The 20,387-nt window shown below is 29.9% G+C and overlaps 3 protein-coding genes across 3 annotated transcripts; 1 reads left to right on the top strand and 2 right to left on the bottom strand.

Annotated features, from left to right (window-relative positions):
• Positions 1-2,990: 2,990 nt before the first annotated feature.
• Positions 2,991-13,228, bottom strand: LOC145754749 (uncharacterized). Its single transcript, XM_082570859.1, has 8 exons — positions 13,068-13,228; positions 11,922-11,992; positions 10,738-10,924; positions 9,063-9,262; positions 8,028-8,135; positions 5,814-6,222; positions 5,385-5,552; positions 2,991-3,731 (listed from the first exon to the last, which is right to left on the bottom strand). Exons 1-8 carry the CDS (start codon positions 13,094-13,096, stop codon positions 3,533-3,535), a joined length of 1,371 nt encoding a protein of 456 aa, XP_082426985.1. The 5' UTR covers positions 13,097-13,228; the 3' UTR covers positions 2,991-3,532.
• Positions 13,229-14,007: 779 nt separating this feature from the next.
• On the top strand, positions 14,008-15,320 carry LOC145754754 (tRNA-queuosine alpha-mannosyltransferase-like). The gene has a single exon (XM_082570865.1). The coding sequence runs from the start codon at positions 14,008-14,010 to the stop codon at positions 15,142-15,144; it is 1,137 nt and encodes a 378-aa protein (XP_082426991.1). The 3' UTR covers positions 15,145-15,320.
• LOC145754745 (SNW domain-containing protein 1-like) lies at positions 15,232-19,946 on the bottom strand. Its single transcript, XM_082570856.1, has 13 exons — positions 19,851-19,946; positions 19,265-19,454; positions 18,880-19,083; positions 18,603-18,709; positions 18,264-18,368; positions 17,946-18,081; positions 17,502-17,618; positions 17,243-17,381; positions 17,019-17,115; positions 16,782-16,893; positions 16,287-16,453; positions 15,932-16,052; positions 15,232-15,573 (listed from the first exon to the last, which is right to left on the bottom strand). Exons 1-13 carry the CDS (start codon positions 19,865-19,867, stop codon positions 15,490-15,492), a joined length of 1,596 nt encoding a protein of 531 aa, XP_082426982.1. The 5' UTR covers positions 19,868-19,946; the 3' UTR covers positions 15,232-15,489.
• Between the last annotated feature and the right edge of the window lie 441 nt (positions 19,947-20,387).

Here is a 20,387-nt window from a genome sequence, read left to right as displayed (position 1 = left end):
TGAACCCGCCACATCCGTCGAGGGCGGTATTACTTTAACCCGAACTGTGATTCGACTTATTATGGTTGGCTTGAACAACCGCAACGTCGTCGTCGCTCGAAACCCCTTATGCGTGCGAACACACAGTCCGAGGTATGTGCGCCTAGTACTCCGAAGAGGCGACTCCGTCGCCGAAGGCGACGTTTATTCGGCGACGTAGCGCATTGTGGGCCCGTGCCCCATATCGAACCCAGCACAGCCAACTCACAAGTAGTCGACTGTCCACTCCAGCTGTCGTGGCGGCATCTAATCATCTTCATTTTCAAGGGTACTTTCGTTCAAACGTAACCACTTCTTGCAAGATTTGTTAAAAACATTGTTTCTACCACTCTTGAAGATGCCCAATCGTGGATCGAACCCGAGTTAACTGACTAGCAGTCAAGTGCCTTAACCACTAGGCTAACGGGGAAGATGAAAATATCCCTTTTATTTGTAATGTTATTTAACTATAGTCTGATTCGTCCAACTAAATAAATACCTAATCTTCTGCATTTTTAAGGATACTTTTGTTCAAACGTCAGTACTTCTTGCAAGATTCGTTAAAAACATTGTTTCTAACAATATTGAAGATGCACAGTCGTGGAATCGAACCCAAGTTAACTTATTAGCAGTTAAGCGCCTTAACCACTAGGCTAACGGGAAATATGAAAATTCAACCTTTATTTGTAATGTAATTTAACTATAGTGTGATACGTCCAACTAAATAAATACCGAACCCTCCTTTTTTAAAGACACCTTTGTTCAAACGTGGACACTTTTTGCAAGATTTGTTAAAAACATTGTTTTAGCTATACTCTTGTTGAAAACTCAATCGTGTAATCGAACCCGAAGAGGAAAAAAAAGACAAAGACACCTTTGTTCAAACGTGGACACTTTTTGCAAGATTTGTTAAAAACATTGTTTTAGCTATACTCTTGTTGAAAACTCAATCGTGTAATCGAACCCGAGCTAACTGATTAGACACACGCCTTAACTACTAAGCCAAGCGGGAGGATGCAAATACACAATTTATTTGTAATGATATTTAACTAGTCTACTTTTTCCTGCAAAAACAGCGATTTTTGGTATTTTCTACAAGGGTATATATAGCCTTGGATATTTAACTAATCTACTACGTCTAATAAAAAGTTTTGTTAACAATGTCCATCTATGAAATGGTATTATAGTATAATTTCAAGTAATCTAAACATCTTAAGTATCAAGTTTTTGTTAAATTTTGGTAACATAATTTTTTCCTTAAAATGACTTTTCGGCATTTTCTACAGGGGTATAGCCTTGGTGTTTTAGCTAAATTTGACCACAAATGTAAAAAAAATAATTTTGGAATTTTTTTGCATAAAAGGCATTTACAGTCTTCATAAAGCCATCCTACAATTTTTACCCTGTTTTTAACAATTTAAAAATCACGTTTTTATTTAAAAATAAATTTGAAAAAAAGCGACTCTCGTGCACCATCTTGCAGAAAAATAATAATTTTAAAATTTAAAAAAAGGATTATAAAATAAAAAAAACAAAAAAACTTTGGGCATTTTGGGACAAAAAAAGTTTTTTAATCCAACTTAAGTCAATTAAACTTCTTTAAAATTAAGTTTTTGTCGAATTTCGGTGACTTTATTTTTTCCCGCAAAAACAGCGATTTTTGGCATTTTCTACAAGGGTATATATAGCCTCGGTGTTTTTGCTAAATTTGGCCGAAAATGAAAAAAAAATATTTTAGCATTTTTTTGCAAAAAAGGCATTTACAGTCTACATAAAGCCATCCTACAATTTTTACCCTGTTTTTAACAATTTAAAAATCACGTTTTTATTTAAAAATAACCTTGAAAAAAAGCGACTCTCGTGCACTATTTATTTGCATTGAAAAAATATTTATAAAATTGAAAAAAAAAAAACTTTGGGCATTTTAGGCCAAAAAAAATTATTTTAATCTAATATATGTCAGTTTAACGTCTTTAAAAACAAGTTTTTGTCGAATTTCGGTAAATTACCTTTTTCCCCTAAAATAGCGATTTTCGGCATTTTCTACAAGGGTATAATAGCCTTGGTGTTTTTGCTAAATTTGGCCGAAAATGAAAAAAAAAGATTTTAGCATTTTTTTGCAAAAAATGCACTTACAGTCTACTGTAAGCCATTCTAACGTTTTAAATCTGTTTTTAACAATTTAAAAATCACGTTTTTATCAAAAAAAAATTGAAAAAAAGCGACTCTCGTGCACCATCTTGCAGTAAAAAAATAATTATAAAATTAAAAAAAAGGATTATAAAATTAAAAAAACAAAAAAACTTTGGGCATTTTGGAACAAAAAAAGTTTTTTAATCCAACTTAAGTTGATTAAACTTTTTTAAAATTAAGTTTTTGTCGAATTTCGGAATTTTATTTTTTCCCGCAAAAACAGCGATTTTTGGCATTTTCTACAAGGGTATTATAGCCTTGGTGTTTTTGCTAAATTTGGCCGAAAATGAAAAAAAAAGATTTTAGGATTTTTTTGCAAAAAATGCACTTACAGTCTACTGTAAGCCATTCTAACGTTTTAAATCTGTTTTTAACAATTTAAAAATCACGTTTTTATCAAAAAAAAATGAAAAAAAGGCAACTCTCGTGCACCATCTTGCAGTAAAAAAATTATTATAAAATTAAAAAAAAAGAATTCAAGAGATTTTGGGATAAAAAATTTCCTTCATTCTAATATAGGTCAGTTCAACGTCTTTAAAATCAAGTTTTTGTCAAATTTAGGCGACTTACCTTTTCCCCCCAAAACAACGATTTTCGACAATTTCTACAAGGGTATTTGGTGTGCAAGATTTTTGGAATTTTTGGTAATATCAATTATCCAATACCTTATATAGGCATACCCAGATATTATCATAATAACAAAGTGCATTTTTCACTTGATATTGCAAATTTATTATATCGAATAATAAGAATTACTAAACAAAAAAAAAATAGCGACATAAAAAATAGATACCTATACTTATATTTACCGACTATTTATAGGGAAAACATCAACCGCTATATCAAAAATAAGAAGAAATAGAAAACAATTTAGAAGATATTCACGGAAGACAGTTAAAATAATAAAAATAATCAATTTTCACCAAAAATATTTTATTCTGACAATTTGTTAGAGTTATATTAGCATGTCAAATTTTATAACGAAAATTAAGAAAGTTTTAAATAGAATTTTACCACATCAGAGTTATAATAAAAATGTTACTTTAGCTTTAATTCCATCTTATATTTTTTCTATTGCCACTGCAAAAACAATCAATTGCAAATTCTTCTTAAATTCATAGCTGCCTTACACAATTTCAATCACTTATTTGTAGCACCAATTACAAAGATAAAATAAATTTATAATAATTCCCCCCAAAAATATTCTGAATAAAAATTTTGCAAAATGAAGTTTTTTAAACCCAATGAGCAAAAAAAAAAAAAAAATGAAGTTTTTTAAACCCAAGCCCCAACAATAACCAGAGCAAATTTAACATGGTATCTACTTCGGACCAAGCCAGTTATTATCATGCAAACCAGTACAGCAGCCCGGCTGGCTTTTGTTTTTCTTTTGGCAGCACATCCAGTAACTGCGGCCATAGGGGGGGTCAGAGTAATAGCGCTTGGGGTGGTACCGGCACATCGAAGTGTCACCCCGAATAAACTGGCGCCTACACTGCTTGCATGGGTCATCCAGGTATCTAAAATTAATTATAGTGTTAATAAATGACTATCGCTTTTTTTTTAATTTAGTTTATATATATAGACAGATTTTACTTTTGGTAACTTTTGTTACACTGAGTCAGTTCTAAGCTGCCTTTGCCAGTTATTTTTTTTTATTAAATAGTTGTTAAATATTGTGGGATTTTGTTAGGTTTTTAAGCAAGGCAAAAGTAGTACCAGTTAATAAGCAATGTGTAAAATTTAAAAACTATGGTTCTAACCAAAAAACAAAAAATTGATTTTGGTAATTTTAAAATATTTATAATGCCTTATATTCAAAAATTGCAAAAATTGAATATTTATAATTAAAATAACTATGATGCCCGAGAAAAATAATATATGTTAAATTACAAAAAAAGAAACCTTTACTTTTTACAAACACACTTGATATTCAATTAAAATAACATTTGTAACACTTGAAAAGTGACAACTTGTTCAATTTAAATAAACACAGGTGTAGCATCCTCCAAGTGCAAATACAAGATTTGTTTGTATTAAAAATGCTTGATATAAAATGCTAACTGAGTTATATCATACAGAAAGAAAAATTTTGACAAAAAATTTTAACTCAACATCATATTTGTGTATTACAACTAGAAAAACGGATGTTCAAATATTGAGACAACATATATATTGCCTTTTTTCATAATATCTAATATCAAATATTTTTGGAGGTTAGATTTTTGTACATGTTTTTGTTAAAATACCAGAATGACATTTAGTTTAAATAGTTTCAATGCCTGGGTTATATCATATGTTTCAAATCATAAGTACATAGACCTAATTAGGTTCTATTTTAGGCAACTAATTTAAGCAAGTTTGTTGCTTAAGCAACAGCAACTAATAGGAATGTTTAATAGATAACAAAATGGAAATAAAATGTACTTTACAAAAAAATCCGATTGAAAATTCTTTAAAAAAAAACACATTCTTTTTTTATCAATAAAAGTTATCATATTTTTGATTTAAACATAAGGCTATATAAAAAAAAGCAAATACAAATATGAATTTCTCACCTAATTAACCGACAAAGGCTAAGAGTGTTATATAGGTTTGTTTGTATGGGTTTTAAAAGGTTTAGAATAATATAATAGCAAAGTGCCAGTTCTTTTGTATTTTATAGGCCTGTTGACATTTAATAATAACATAACAATACAACCGATATGACATTGGATTCATTCAAGAATAACATTTAGACTATTCGGTAAATGAATTTATGTTCTAAAAACAAGTTTGGTCACACTTAGCTTGTATGACAAATTAACAGAATATTTTTACAACACTGCAAAATTGTTTTTAAATACTTACTATTTATATCAAGTGCTGATAAAAATAGACCCATTAAAATCAAAACAAATTTAACAAAACAAAATAATTTTCATCTGTTGGGAAATATTTTTACTTACATTTGACACACATAAAAAAAAAATTTAGAAAAAAAAACTAATTTTTACTACCTTTCAGTTACAAACTTATGTTACAAACTAAATTAAAGTTAAAATAAAAACAAACAAAAATTTAACCCTTTTAAGCTTTCAAAAAAAATAAATAACATAAGCGTCAATTATTAAAGAACCATGGGCAATAAAAACTGTAAAACTTATTCTAGAAATTAAAAAAAAATTAACTACCTTTCATCATTCGTCCATTTAGAGTCGGATCCTCGGATGTCGAACTTTTGTATTAGGAAGCTGAAATCGACGCAGCAACATTTCACCGAGGCCAATGTCTTTGTGTCTAGGTAAGAAAAGATGCGACACAGATCGTGGTCGGTTTGTCTCAACATTAAACAGGGTTGGCTAAAAGCATAAAAATGTTGGATATAATTAAGACCAGTAGGAATCCATATTCATAATTGAGTGTAGTACAAATGTTCATCGCATATTAAAAAAACTGCTATTTGCGGTGCTCATGTAAATTATCGTGGGCAAATATTAACCAGAGTTGTGACAATATTAAAAAAATTAAAATCCTGACCGCATGGGTATTGACTAGCTATTAAAATACATCAAGTTAAACTTGAAAACTAAAAAAATTCTGCTTTAATAAAACAAACTTACGCTTCTTGCTTTGAAAAAGTAGTAGTTGGAATTCTGACTGATTGCAAAAAAGCTGACTCGTCCAAAACAATCGGTTGTTTCTCCTCCTCATCAGAATCTGTCGAGTCATGGCGAGAGCCCATTAACTTCTGAACCTTACTTCGCATTTTCTGGAACCGCTTGCTCGGCACTCTTTTAAGGTTCCGGCCGGTACCAGATTTGGCAGGTGCCGGCACCGGGGCTGAAGCCGGTTCTGGCGGTTTTTCATTTTTGAGCTCAAGTGACGAGCTCGGCTCGGGGTTATTTTGATTGTTCGTTTTTGAAGTGGGTTTGGGGGATAAGGGGTAGAATGTACCGCCGGGGCAGACCTCAGCTACAGCATGGCCACTGGGGGGAGTTCGGGGACGTAGCACCGGTTCAATCACTTGATCTGGAAAAAAAAATTTTTACAAAAAATGTACTAAAACTCTTTTCGTTGCTTGTCATCCCAGCACAGCACAATACCCAACAGATTGATGTTGTGGTCAAAATACAGAAGCTTCACTACATGAGATCCTGGGTTTGATGCCCGCTGCCAAAGGCACCTTGAAACTAGGTCTGTGTAACTGATGTTTACAATGTTTTGGCGTCAATTACAACTGTAAGAAGGTCCAAAATTTAAATTTAAAAATTAAAATACCAAACATAAAACAGACGACATCCAGACTAGACTAAAATAAGAAAAGGTATACTTGGATAAGGTGGTTAAATCAATCTCCAAACATTTAAAAACAAATGCAGTTTAAATAAAGCTTACTAAAACTAAAGTGTTCTCAAGTTTATAGGTGCTAGTAATCAACACAACAGTAGATTTATTATTAAGTAGGCCATGGCTTAGTGCTAGAGTGCACCGGAACGATTTTAATTGCATACCCAAGATTGTAATTAAGCTTTTAAGTTGTACTTGTAAACCCAGGCTCAGACTATTTACATTTGCATTTCTCAAACAAAATAATAGGAATTTTGAAAAGATTTGTATATTATGAATAATTATAATTTTATAATCAATATATATTAACTTTATAAGTTACAAAAACAAAGATATATAATATTTGGAATTTTGGCAAAACTATAAATATATTAAATAATGAGTCATTTAAAACTACATATTCAAATCATGGATAAAATACGTTAATTTTTATTCAAAACAGAACCTGGAAAATGTATTTAATTATACTTTTGTTCATAACCTATTTATAGGATTTTAAAACTTTTTAAATTAAAAACTGGAATAAAAGATTACTGGAAATTTAACCTCAAGTCTGTATAAAAATATTTCACATTTAAAGTTTCAACTTGACATAGAAAAACCAAGATTTAACACAGTCTTGTACTGTTAAGCATGGTGAGTAATCTGTTTATAAACAAGCAATACAAAATTCCTATGAATGGAGAAAATTTGACCCAGTTTTAATTTCAAAACAAATGTGGCAGCCAGTAGGTCTGTGTTATTGAGCATAAAAAGATTCAAAAAAAAATCCAAAATATTTTAAGCAAAAAAAATTATCAGTAAAATTTCAAAAATAGAATTATGGATTTGTTTTATTATACCAAATCTTATCAAATGTTAGTTATAATTTTTATTTACAATATACATGACTACGACTATACTTTAATTATTCATTTATTTTAAACTTGACAGCTAAGACCCTTTAAATACAACCACTAAGACCTATTTACAACCTAAATAATTGACAAGGTGTGAAAATCGGTAACAATTGTTCAAGTAAAATATAAGTGCCAGAAACCATAATAAAACAATATTTTTTAGATGTTATTGCAGAAATCTGGTGAAACAAACAATTTTAAAGCAAGCAAGTAAGATAAAACTGATGTTAGACAAAAAAACTTAATCGGCACATAATTTTTTTTTACCAATTTTGCTAAAACCTTACAAAAAATAATAATTCAAATGTAAATTTTTTTTCTAAAAAATCTAAATTTTAGGTTTGTGCTATTAAAATTAAAACCTCTTAAATTTACAAATAACATTTACACATACTTGGCAAGCCTTATTTTCAATAGTACATGTAAAATTTATTCATAACACATAGACTTACCAATAAGTTAAGTTAAAACTATAAAAGTGCCCAAGTTAAAAAACATTTAATTTATCTGTTGAAGCAAAGATAATCGAAGCCTAACCTAAATTTTTGTCTAGAAGTTAAATAAATTTGAAACTAGTTTATAACTTACCAGTTGAAACAGGTATTGGTGAAGTGGTTGCACAATTCTCAAAGTGTAAAACTTTTTCATGAACATTTGAAGCCAATCGAAGTGGGGATTGCTGGGTCACTTGAGCAACTAAAACAAAATTTAAATAATAAGATTTATTTAAGAAATGATTAAGGTTGGATAAAAAAAATTAGCGAAACACAACACAAATTTAAATACTTATTCCGACGAAAACAAATTTTAAGGAAATAGAACATATATTAATTTACTTAAATTCAAGTGCAAAGGTAGCAAATCTGGTTTAAATCCCTGCTTTATGTTGTAGCTGGGTGTTACACCATATTTTGGCAATAAAAAAGAATGTCATATAGAGGAAAATTCCCAATATACAAATCACCCCACCCAAACTTAGTTTAAACATCACTATGTCATTACTTTTAAAAACAAACACTGAATGATGTTACTAGAAATAGCCTGTGCCCAGCCTTCTATTATATTAAACCACAGTGTTTGGTCAAAGCTAGTCAAACAAGCTTCGTCACATATGGACTGGAAGTACAACTGGTAATTTTGTTCTTAAAAAATAAACATCGGGTCTTTTTAATGAAGGGGGACAAAAGACTGTGTTTGCGCTTGGTCGTTAAAAAAATCATAATGTCCTTTATTTATAGCACAGGGTTTAGTTATTGATTATTATAGTTTAGGGTGAGCCTATACATTTCGTTATATAAATTAAACCTTTTTTTCGAAGACTAAATTAACTGTTTTAGAAATAAACTTAAACAACAATTCAAAAAATAAAAACCCTATTATTTAAAAATAAACTTGACAAGTTTAATCAATTTAAAAAGTATTTATGCTGTTTAGCCAACCTAAAAACCACAACCTTTAAATAAATACACTAGACAGGTTTTAATAAATTTTTAACCCCCAGTTTATTCAAACAATCTTAACTTACAACAGAAAATAGTCCTTTTTTTAGTTTTCAGTTATTTAGTATCCCTATCAGAAGCAAAGTCAGTATTGTAAATATGTAAACACCTAAAATTTCGTTACCTGGTTGTTTTTGTAGATTTTCCCGCGGAATGCTTTGCTGCACAGAAGCATGCTTGATTACACAGGACTTTAAAGATGGTGAAACCACCTTGTCCTTGACTATATGGTTGTTGTTATTCCGCTGGTGGGTTAATCTGGTGCATGCTTTTTTGGTGTTGGTCGAATTCGAGTTGGCATTGATAGTAGCTTGGTGCAGTTGCCTGCATAAAAAATACCATTTAAAATAAATAACAATACTAATAACACTTTTACAAATCTAAACCTCAACAAAATTATTTTTTTTAATGCAAACACTTCTTATTTTAATTGTAAGAATTTTTTTAAACATTAAGGATATGAGCCCATACCCTATCAAACTTTATCTCTATGTTAGCTAATCATGTTTAAATACCTGTGGGTTGGTAGTGGTTTTGTGCCCATGTTTAGATACTGATAAGGATAATGTGACTTTAAATTAATCAGTTTAAAAACAGGTATATATATAGTTAATAATAAAAGCATAGGTGATACCTATTTGTGATTATAGATTTTAATAAAATATTAAAAAAAAATTGAATTGCTTAGGCAACTCTGCTTTAAAACTTATTTAAATCAGATAAAAAGGTATGTATATTAATACCTTCCTATTTGTTCGCAATTATATATATTTTATCATCCAATAATGTATTAAATTAAAAATACACCTCAAAATATATAATACCCATGAAACTACATAACAATTTGTAATATAAAGGCAGAAGGACTAAATAACAAGCATAACCAAACAAAAGAATTAGGCGCGGCAAATAAACAAGTAATTAAATTTTAAGGACTTCCTCTACGCCATATAAAAAAACAAAAAACCCAGATGGAAAATACGAAATTTGGAGTAACGACAAATACATTATTAATCCAAACTGCACCTGGGTAAACCTTTCGACCAAATCAATACTTGATTCGATAAAATAATAGAGAAACAGAGATTTAATCAATACATTGATTTGGCAAGGCTAAGGGCGCACAATGTACCATACAGAATCCATTAACTAATCCCACTAATGGTTAAGTGTGCGCATAATAATTATTATTTGATTTAATGACGATCAAAGCGCATGTTATAAAAAAAATGATTACTAATGAGTTTAATCATCACAAAAGTTAAATTTAACCAACAAATAATACATACTATGCTATGTTTTTTATATACATATATATACAGCCCACAAAATGTTAGTAAAAGGTTATAGCATGTTATTTATAAACTGTGGGCTAGATCTGAACGTAATTAATAAATTATTTCTGTTAATTACATAGTACAATTCATTTATATACGCTATAATACATTTTATTTGCGTAAAACCAATTATAACCAGTACTTCCTATGTATATAAATAGACAACAAAAATTCAAAACAATCTATTCATACACAATAAACAAATATTTTAACAAATTTTTAGACCTTGTCTACATAGTTGAACAGTGAAATAAATGTCTATTTTATCATGTTATAATGACTTACACCACTTGACTTTAATACATAAGCTACAGAAGAGCTTTAAGATTAAGATTATTACATTATTTGGTAAGGACGCTTATAAAAAGCTTTCAACTTAGTTTTAATATACTTGCATCAAACATTTTAGCTATAAGTCTTATGGGTATATACTAATCTTAAACTTTAAAATTATAATCTTACCTGAATCGAGATAAAATATCCTTTACAGAAATGGGAAACTGTTTCCGGTCCGAGGACTGAAATGCATTAAAAGTTTGACAAATGCTCGAAATAATCATGTTGTGCGCACTAGGTTGTCGACGTTGATTTGTGTTGGTGTTGTGGTTTTCGTCGGACGTCGACGGCGCTGTGGATTCTTTTTCGGCACCTGGCATCGACAAAAATTTTTTGGAGTTAGAAATAAATTGTTTTAGTGCCTAATCAATGTAAACTTCAATATACTATTAATTTTGAGTTGGATGGCACATAATTTCGATTTTTTAGGGTTTAGTCATAGAATATCTATTTCCAACAATAATACTAATGTTTAATACAATAATGTTTGTAAAATGTCATTCGTAGATTGTCTTAAACTTTTTTTTTTATTTTTTGATAATTTTATATTTATTTGGTAGTTTTATACACTTAATATTAATAAGTCCTTTTATACTAAAACCAAGTTTGTTTTAGAATTAATATTGAGTTTTCAGTATATTTGTTAATAACATAATTATATATGATTTATTATAATTTCTTCCGTAGTTTTAAATCAATAAGGCTGCTATTACTTTTTTTAGGTCTACAGATGATATGGTAGGCCATACAACATAGTTACCTTTATAATTAATAAATTAAAGCAAATACCTAATTATATATTAACTTTAGCAGCATTACAGAGTTAATAAGAAACCTATTGACCTATCTACTAAATATGGTGGCCAATGCAAATTTGCACAGACCAAATAAGGTTTAATTGGACTTTATGTTTTAACTTTGGTTTGACAGGTGATGTCGTCAATTTCACTAGTTGTTAGTTTAACACAAGGTCAATATTACAACAGGGCATAAACAGCAGTAAATGCAGGTTCTATTAGGTCAGTAGACACTAATAAACTCTTAGATTTTAAAGCGTTCTAAAACAAACAGCAACAAAACGTAATCCCTTTAAAAACAAGTGGCATAATGCTCTTAATTAAAGTTGATATTTTTGATAAACAATCAACTAAATAAACCTTTCAATTTTTAATTAGAATCATAAACAAGTATATACTGGTACCCTGGGACAATTTAACAAAAGCTAACAATGTCAAAGTCACAGCTGCATTCTACTAGTTTTTAGACAAATTTCACAGCTTTTTCTTAATTAAAACTTGACATAATTTCACCTTTTAGACTTTGTGTGATCAGAGCGTGAACCAACTGAAATTCATTCATTTCTTCAATTTGATTTGTGGTTCTACAAAAATAAACAAAGTAAATTTAATATATATTGATTTAAATAAATTTTCAACCTTTAAAAGTAATAAGTTAGCAGCTTTTTATTAACAAACATTGCAATAACGGTTTTATATTTTATATATAATCTAACAAGATTTTTATAAACATAGTATATATATATACAACGCAATTAGATTTAACAAAAGTACTTTTAAAAATCTTATTCCAGATAAAGTTTGCCAGCATTCAATGTATATATATATACTTTTAATGGGTTGGCATTTAATATTATATACCTTTGAACATCAAATAAAAAATAATCAATGCATTGCATTATTCTAAACGAGATATAATGTGCAAATGTCATTAGGTCTGTAGGTTTCTAATTTAAAATCAGCAAAACCTTTTAATCACACAAATATATTAATTAGAAAAGTTTTGTATGCAATGAAACATTTAGACTAGGGATGGGCCAATCGAATCCAAGTCCGAGTACTCGGCCCGAGTATTAAGCATATTTTAATACTCGTGCTCGTCGAGCATTTTTTAGTACTTGGACGCCGAGTAATAATTTGTCATTTAAGATCGTATACGATTTACTAAACATAAAAAAACACGAGGTTTGCCTTTTTCTAATAATTTATAATCTACTCTCAATTATATTACGTTATTTAAGCAACAATTGCGCAACTAATACACTTTTTACTATACTTTTTTTACTAAATTTTACGCATAATAAATTTGAGACTTAAACATTTTCGTTTGGACTTAAAATGATATTGCTATCAGCGGTAAGTAGTTTTGCCAACGTTAAACCTTTTATAATCCATAAATACGTGTTTTTTGGCAAATTTTGCAGTTTTAAAATTATGCGGGAAAGATTCTCGTGAACAGTTATATACGTTTAAATGACGTCATAACCGAGTACTCGGACTCGGCCGAGTATCGCGACAAAATACTCGGATTCGACGAGTCCGAGTATTTTGTCGCGAATTTGGATTTCAGCCCATCCCTAATTTAGACATAATATTTATAAATATTTGAGATTAAACAAAATTGTATAGGCCTAGAAATTAACTCACTTTTTTACTTACGCTTTGCTAGACGCATGTTGTTGTACCATTTCCCTTTGTGTGTATCTTGATAATTCCTTATTTAATTAGTTAAGATTTTCACAGGTTACAAACTTGCATAAGAACAGTACAATAACAATACAATCATCAATGCAGAGATATGTTAAAACTTATTATAAACAAGAAACTAAAAAGCAAATATGTACAAACAATTAACAAAATACACTTCCTGCAAAAAAAAAATCTTCCGCAACTTAACTTTTATATATATTTTTTTGTCAGACAGTTATGATATTAGGAAGTGGGCGAAATATTCAGCCTGTTTGCGCTTTTGTCAAGCTGTCTTATGTCTTCTTTGTCACTTGTCCGTTTGTTATTGTTTAGTTGTTTAAGAGTCAGACAGTATTTTAAACAAAATTTGGTAATTTTAATATACATATACCGACATTCTGTCTAGATACACATTTAAAATGCTACAAAATGCAAAACTTATTGAGTTATTTGGCTGCCAAACGTCTTTTACAAACACTAACATACGAACTGAAAAACTCAGCCTTCTAAAATTTTTTTCTTCTGATCTAATATGACGTCACGAAAAAGTGACGTTACACGACGTTTCAAAATTTTAAAAATACATGCATGAAACTAAAAATGTAATTCCAATTTTAACAAAACAACATATTTTATGACCATTTAATTTATATTTTAAAACAAATTTTATTACGTTTACTTAACTAAAATTAATTTAAAATTTATTAAAAATCTTAAGTAAATTATTACGACACGCTTCATTACTCAAGCGCCTTGTTTACCAGATATTAAGTTTTCCACGTTGTTTGTTATTGGTTTTTGCAAGATTAATTAAGCTTATAAATACACCTTTTTCTACACATTTTGTTCACCAATTTATGTTATTAATGATTATTTATTGTGTTGTCTTTTTTACGTTTAAAATAAGAAAATGACTGTAAAAGACTTGTTAATTATTGAGCCTTTTTACGGCGGTTCTCATAAACAATTAATAACAACTCTTACCACTTCGTTACAAGATATGCATTCAAGTTTTACCTACGATTTGTTAACGCTGCCTGCCAAAAAATGGCCGTGGAAAGCACGCACTGGTGCCTTGTGTATTTCTTTACAAATTGATACAAGTATTATATATAATACTTTGCTGTGTAGTTCTGTCTTAAACTTAAGTGAACTGATTGGTATTTGTCCTCAATTATGTTCTTGTAAAAAGGTTGTTTATTTTCATGAAAACCAGCTTGTTTATCCGATAAGAAGCAGAAAAGATGGCGATTTTCAGTTTGGTTATAATCAAATTGTAACAGCCTTGTCTGCTGATGTTGTTTTGTTTAACTCTTCTTTTAACATGAAATCCTTTTTGTCTAATATTAATAGTTTTCTTAAACTTATACCTGATAATAGGCCACGAAATATTGTCGAAAAACTAACTCCTAAATGTGGGGTCTTATACTTTCCTATCTGCTTCGAACCTAAACCGGTTGTAACATCTAAAAATAACAGCGAGATATTGCACATACTATGGCCCCATAGATGGGAACACGACAAAAATCCTGACACGTTTTTTAATTTATTGTTCGAATTGAAAGAAAATGGAATGAATTTCATTGTCTCAGTTTTAGGTGAAAGCTTTTCGGAGGTCCCTGAAATATTTGAGAAGGCAAAACAAAAAATTGAAGAAAATATAAAACATTGGGGTTATGTTGAAGACAAGAAAACCTATTATCAAACTCTGGCAGAATGTGACATCGTGGTTTCAACAGCCAAGCACGAATTCTTTGGTGTTTCGATGATTGAAGCAGCTATGTCAGGATGTTTTCCGCTATGCCCAAATGAATTGTCTTACCCGGAGATTTTTCCCTCAAGTTGCTTGTATAAAACTGACCGACAACTTTATAAGACGCTGCGCTCGTTTTGTAAACACAAGCACTTGGTTAAAAAACAATTTGATGAAGCAGAATTTAATTTTGATCGCTTTAAGTGGAGTACTTTAAAAGCAGAATATTTTAATGTATTGGGTTTACAAACAGACAAAGATTGTTCTGACATAAAGAGGCCCAAGTTGGAATAAAAATTGTTGGGGTTTTTGTGTGTGTGTTACAATTATTTCAACTCCATTAAACAAACTCTATAAACTCTTTAAATAAAATGAGTTTTTTTCTGTACAAAATTTATTTATGCAGTATCAAATGTACTTTAAATAACATAAAATCACCCAAGCATTGGTAGCTTCTCAAATTTGATAATCATTTAGGTTAAAAATATTAATTTTACTGACATCACTTTACAAAAACAATTGACTTGATTTTGGCAGCAACTGATTTAAAAGAACAGTGGGCCTGACTCGTGAATTTTCTTAAATGATTGTGTACTTCAAAAGCCCTAAATTCCACATTTCCAGTAAGAAACGGTATTTTTAGTCCTTTCGTCGTCTCTTGTTTTTATCATGATCGCTGCTTCTTGATTTGCTACTTGATGATTCAGTTGGTCTTTTGCTTGCCTATATTAAGAGAGTAAGTTTATTTAACGTATCTTTTCGCACAATCAAATAAAATGGTATTTATAAATATTTTTTTGACATGAAATAATTAATGCTTGATTTTAAAAAGTTTTTTGTAGGGCAGAAAGTCAAATAAATTTATATGTAATATAGCTTAGGGTAAACCCATGAATTTACATATGTACATTTAATTTTAAGGTTATATTAGTTAAGAGTTGCAACTAATAACCATATTACATTAATTCAAATGCTGAGTGTAGGTATGCCTTTAACTAGTATTGATTATTCAGTAGCTGTTTTAACATCTTTTAGTATTGGGATAGTGTCTATTTTTTTCGAACTATTTTTTTTTTCTTACCTGTTTAGCAAGTTCCATGAATTTGTTGAGACCAAACAAATCCTCGTCTTTCTCAAATTGAACTGGACCCTCACGCTGATGAGCAGAGTCTGCTCCTTTAAAACCTTTATCAGGAACAAACCTGCGCAAAAATACAAAGTTATTTTTGTTGTAATTTAATAATTTCTAAATTTGAGATTGCCAAAATTTATAAAAATAAGAAACATTTAATTACTGAAAGTTACCAATATTTTACCATCAATATTTTGCAGTTGGCAAAATGTAGTAATTGTTAAAACCAAGTTAAAATGGTGTTAAGCGGAAGTTTATTTATCCAAGTGCAATTACAAATTAAAAAAAAAAAATTCAAACTTACTTGTTTGATTTGATTAGTTTATCAATATCATCGTCGCCATACATTTCCTTGTCCTTATCTTTAGAAGGTCTATAAATACTCTGACCAACTTGTGTGTCGCGACGCCATGGTTGATCGTAAACGTTGTATCCGTCATCGTTTCCACCATCAAAACCACTGTCCATTCCCTAAAAGAAAAAGTTTGTTTTTTCTTGTTTATATACATATTTGTTAGATAATAGTATGCTATAAAGCAACATAATACAGCAGATACAAAGATCTGTATTAGATTAACTGTAATATTCACTAATAAAATATCTTTAAGTGCTGACAGTTTTCAATCCTTTTAAACAAAAAACGCAACCATAAGGTTAAAAATAAAAATACTTTTTAGTTATATTGAAAATAGCATAGTAATTAACTAAGATTGGGTATTTTATTTAACGAGAACATATCTATTACATAAAGAAAATAACTTGTGTTTAAATAATTCGGGTATTTCAACTCTAAAAGTACCTTTGATTTGTTAAACAAACGTTGATCAAATTGAGCCTCCTGTCCACTTCTTGTGTTAGGAAGTCCAAGAGCAATCTTTTCACTGATGTCTCTTTCTTCTCTTAGTCGACTCCTAAATTAAAAAATAACAAGATTTTGCTAAAAGTTACGTTATATCCAAAAAATTAAATAATTAAAGCCTGAATAATAAAATTACGAAGACTTTTATTTTATGGGCTACTAAAAGTTTTTTTATACCTTTTATCAGGTGCAGCTCTAGCAATGTTTCTTTCACGTTGTCGATCTCGATGTCTCTCATTTCTGATCTCATTTCTTTCACTTGCATCTCTGTCATCTTAAAATTAAATTAAAAAATTTCAGTGAAAGTTAAAAGCAAAACTTACCCCATATTTAAAAAGTTAAAAAAGAATAATTTTTTCGTTAAAATTAAGAAACTGGAGAAAAAATATAGCTGTGTTTACCTTTGTCATCTTTTTTGATTCCTGCTCTCTTGTTTCTTGCTTCTTCCGCCAACTTTCTAAGCTGATCCTCCTTTGCCTCCTTCTCCTTGGATGCAACCTTTCTCTCAACCTTTGCCCGCATCTCCACAGCTTCACGAGCCTAGCGTAAAATTTACATTTTTTAAAACTTTTATGCAAAAATGAATAAATTCATCTTTCTAATTATAAAGAAGCGAACTACACTTTACACAAACAATATAAAAGGATTACATAATTTTACCTTTCTGTCAGCAATGTAGAGGGCCTCAGCCAATTTAGCAAAATTTTCATTGATATGAACACTCTGTAAACCTCTTCCATCAGCAGCTAACCGTTTGTCTAGTGGAATGGTATGACCCTAAAAAAAATAAGTAAAAATAAATAAAAAAAAGGATAAATCATAGATTAAAATGTATATATATATTCGAGAAGGAAATAGAATCACATTAGTTTAATTTTTTAAACTGGTTGATAGCCCGCACTATGATCGACATTTTAATTTTTGTAATATGGTTGCAACTTGCAACTAATATTTGCATGTGATAATTTACCCACACACAACAAACTTCAGTTTTATTTATTTGTGAGGCCTATAAATTGGACATACATATATATTTATATAGTTCACTAGGGGCCTATATATAAATATATAATAAACTTTTTTACAAAAAGCTCTGAGTTTTACCTTTGGATTTTTCCAGTTAGAAATGCAGGGCGGCACTTTCCAGTCCTGTTGCTCTTTCACTGATACTTTTCGGTTTGGGGAGTGCATAACTGGGGCTGGGGGACTGGGTGGACCCCGGGGTAACTTTTTATTGGTTCTGTAAAAAATTAAAAACAATTGCAATGACAAAATCAAAGTTTTAAAAAAATCGTTACACTGAATGTTTACAGGTAAGTGTCTTAGTTAAAACTTTAAATTTGATAAACAGAAATTTTTAGGTATTTAATCATTTAAAAAGTTATTTTAAAAATAAAGAAATTATAGGAAAGTGCAACTTACTTAAACTTTGGGGGCTCCATTGGGTCTTTTTGCATCTCTACCATCCTAATAACCCTCTGTTTTGCTCCTGAATTAAATGCACTGCCTTGCTGTGATGGGGTGTATCTAAATGAGATTTCGTAAGCTTTTATTTAAATACAAAAAAACAACTAAAATATTTAAAGATATTTGTAGTAGAGTGGGCAATAACTGTACAACATATTAAGTGAAAGCATGCACTTGTAAAATGCCATAGTTTTGTAAAAACTTTTTAAACAAAACTTAAAATTAGATTAGCAAAAAAAAATTCATCGACACATTGCAGATAAACTAGATAAAAATGTATCTGTATATATTCACCTGATATACTGTGCTGGTGCCCTCTGCTCCGCTCTTTTAACTGGCATGGCAGCTGAGAGTTTTTCATTGGTCAGTTTTTCCAAAGCTAATCGTGTGGCATCAGTTTGCTGTTCAAATTAAATTAAATAAAAAACATTTTAAATCAAAATAATATTTCAACAATAGTTATTAAAAAATCATTAATATGCCCAAAGATTCAACCAAATTTAACAACAAATTTAATAAAATTTAATTAACATTAAACAAAAACACAAATGCTCCAAAGAAAGTAATTTACCTCTTTAATTGCTTCCTCATCAGGTCTCTGCAAATCCGGGTCATCTTCATCCAAGATCTCTTTAGGAACGAGTTGTTTAAATTTACTGTGGACTATTCTGTCCTTGGAATGACCTTGACGAGCGATCGCATCGTATTGGATTTTTCCCTCTGCATCAAGCTGGACTGCCAAGGCCTCAGATTTCTTTTTAGTTTTTCCCATTTGCTTTTTAAATAAATATTTTATTAAGATATTATTTAAAATTCAGAAAAAACTGCGTTAAAGTTTAAATATGCAATATATTTGTACAAATAAATATGTTATCACAATTTTTTCTCATAAAAGGGTTTCAATTTCGATGACAGAGTTTATAAATCTTAAACGAGAATAAATATATTTAAAATACCAAAGGAAACTGGACAATAGAAATTTCTGGAAAAGCACCCCCATCTCCAAATTCTCTGTCGGCACGAGGTATAAATCCTTGTCTATGTCCGTAGGGCGGAGGTTCGAATACCGTTGAAACTAATGTTTTTGTGATGTTTTGTAATGGTTCAACTTGCTGGTATGTCACCTGTGTTGGCTCAGGCAACAAACTGCAAATAAAAAAGAGAAAAAACACATTCAGATTTTACAAATGAGTAATGACAAACACATTTAACTAATGACAAACATATTTAAAGCAGTAATGACAAACACATTTAAAGCAATTTAATACTTTACTACCAGACTACTGTTAGACTGATATTACCACAGCCTTAATGTGACCACTGATCATTTTATAACAATTACCCTTAACAAAATTTAAACAAGACAAATAGAAAATAATTTAAGTAGTATAAAAGTGTCATGTGTTTATATTTATTTATCTAGGTGTGTTTTCGAAAAAGGTCCACCTAACGCCCAAAATATAAAGTTACAATAGATACCCTGAACCAGTCTAAACCTATACTACTCCTAGGGGATTACTTAGTAGTTTCACCCTAACTTACCTTGTTAACGAACTCATTTTTGGTTGATAAAGTACGAACTTCGTTTTAAATTCTTAAGCAAACCGTGCGCTTGTCTGCTGTGTCTGTCTTCCGAAAACATCAAAAAAGAAAAAAGGCTTTTGGTTACGGTTGGTAATTTTTTATTTTATATTTATTTATCCTCGATGTAGAAGAAAGAATTTACAATCTAAACACAAAGTAACATCTGTTAACCTGAGCCTATTTTTAAGTTGCCAATGGTAGTTAAAGATATTATAGGATATAATTGACAGATAATTAAGCTGCTAAATAAGTATTAGATCAGCAGAAGTTTATACAGGTTATAGTGCATTGATTAAGGACACTACTGCATAATATCAGTGGGGATCGAACTTGAAACCTCATGTAGTAAAGCCAAGTGTTCTGATCCCTACAACACGCTGCCGATTTTAAAATTACTTTATTTATTCTTTATTTTGATACTTTACCCTCAATATTCTAAGACAACTTAAGCATTTGAATTTAAGCATGTGTATTGTACAGTTTTATTACATGTTT

Source organism: Corella eumyota, chromosome 6, assembly GCF_963082875.1.
Source record: "Corella eumyota chromosome 6, kaCorEumy4.1, whole genome shotgun sequence".
In the NCBI taxonomy this organism is placed as follows: Eukaryota; Metazoa; Chordata; class Ascidiacea; order Phlebobranchia; family Corellidae; genus Corella; species Corella eumyota.
This window is presented reverse-complemented; position numbering and strand designations above follow the sequence as displayed.

Bases quoted from the DNA above. Each gene is read 5' to 3' on its own strand.
- LOC145754749 (XM_082570859.1), bottom strand. From the start codon at position 13,096: ATGGTACAACAACATGCGTCTAGCAAAGC. The intron at 11,993-13,067 runs GTAAGTAAAAAA...TTATTTTTGTAG, and splicing joins CAACATGCGTCTAGCAAAGC to AACCACAAATCAAATTGAAG. The intron at 6,223-8,027 runs GTAAGTTATAAA...TTTTTTTTCCAG, and splicing joins ACCAATACCTGTTTCAACTG to ATCAAGTGATTGAACCGGTG.
- LOC145754754 (XM_082570865.1), top strand. From the start codon at position 14,008: ATGACTGTAAAAGACTTGTTAATTATTGAGCCTTTTTACGGCGGTTCT.
- LOC145754745 (XM_082570856.1), bottom strand. The intron at 18,369-18,602 runs GTGAATATATAC...AATCTCATTTAG, and splicing joins GCACCAGCACAGTATATCAG to ATACACCCCATCACAGCAAG. The intron at 17,619-17,945 runs GTAAAACTCAGA...TATTTTTTTTAG, and splicing joins CTAACTGGAAAAATCCAAAG to GGTCATACCATTCCACTAGA.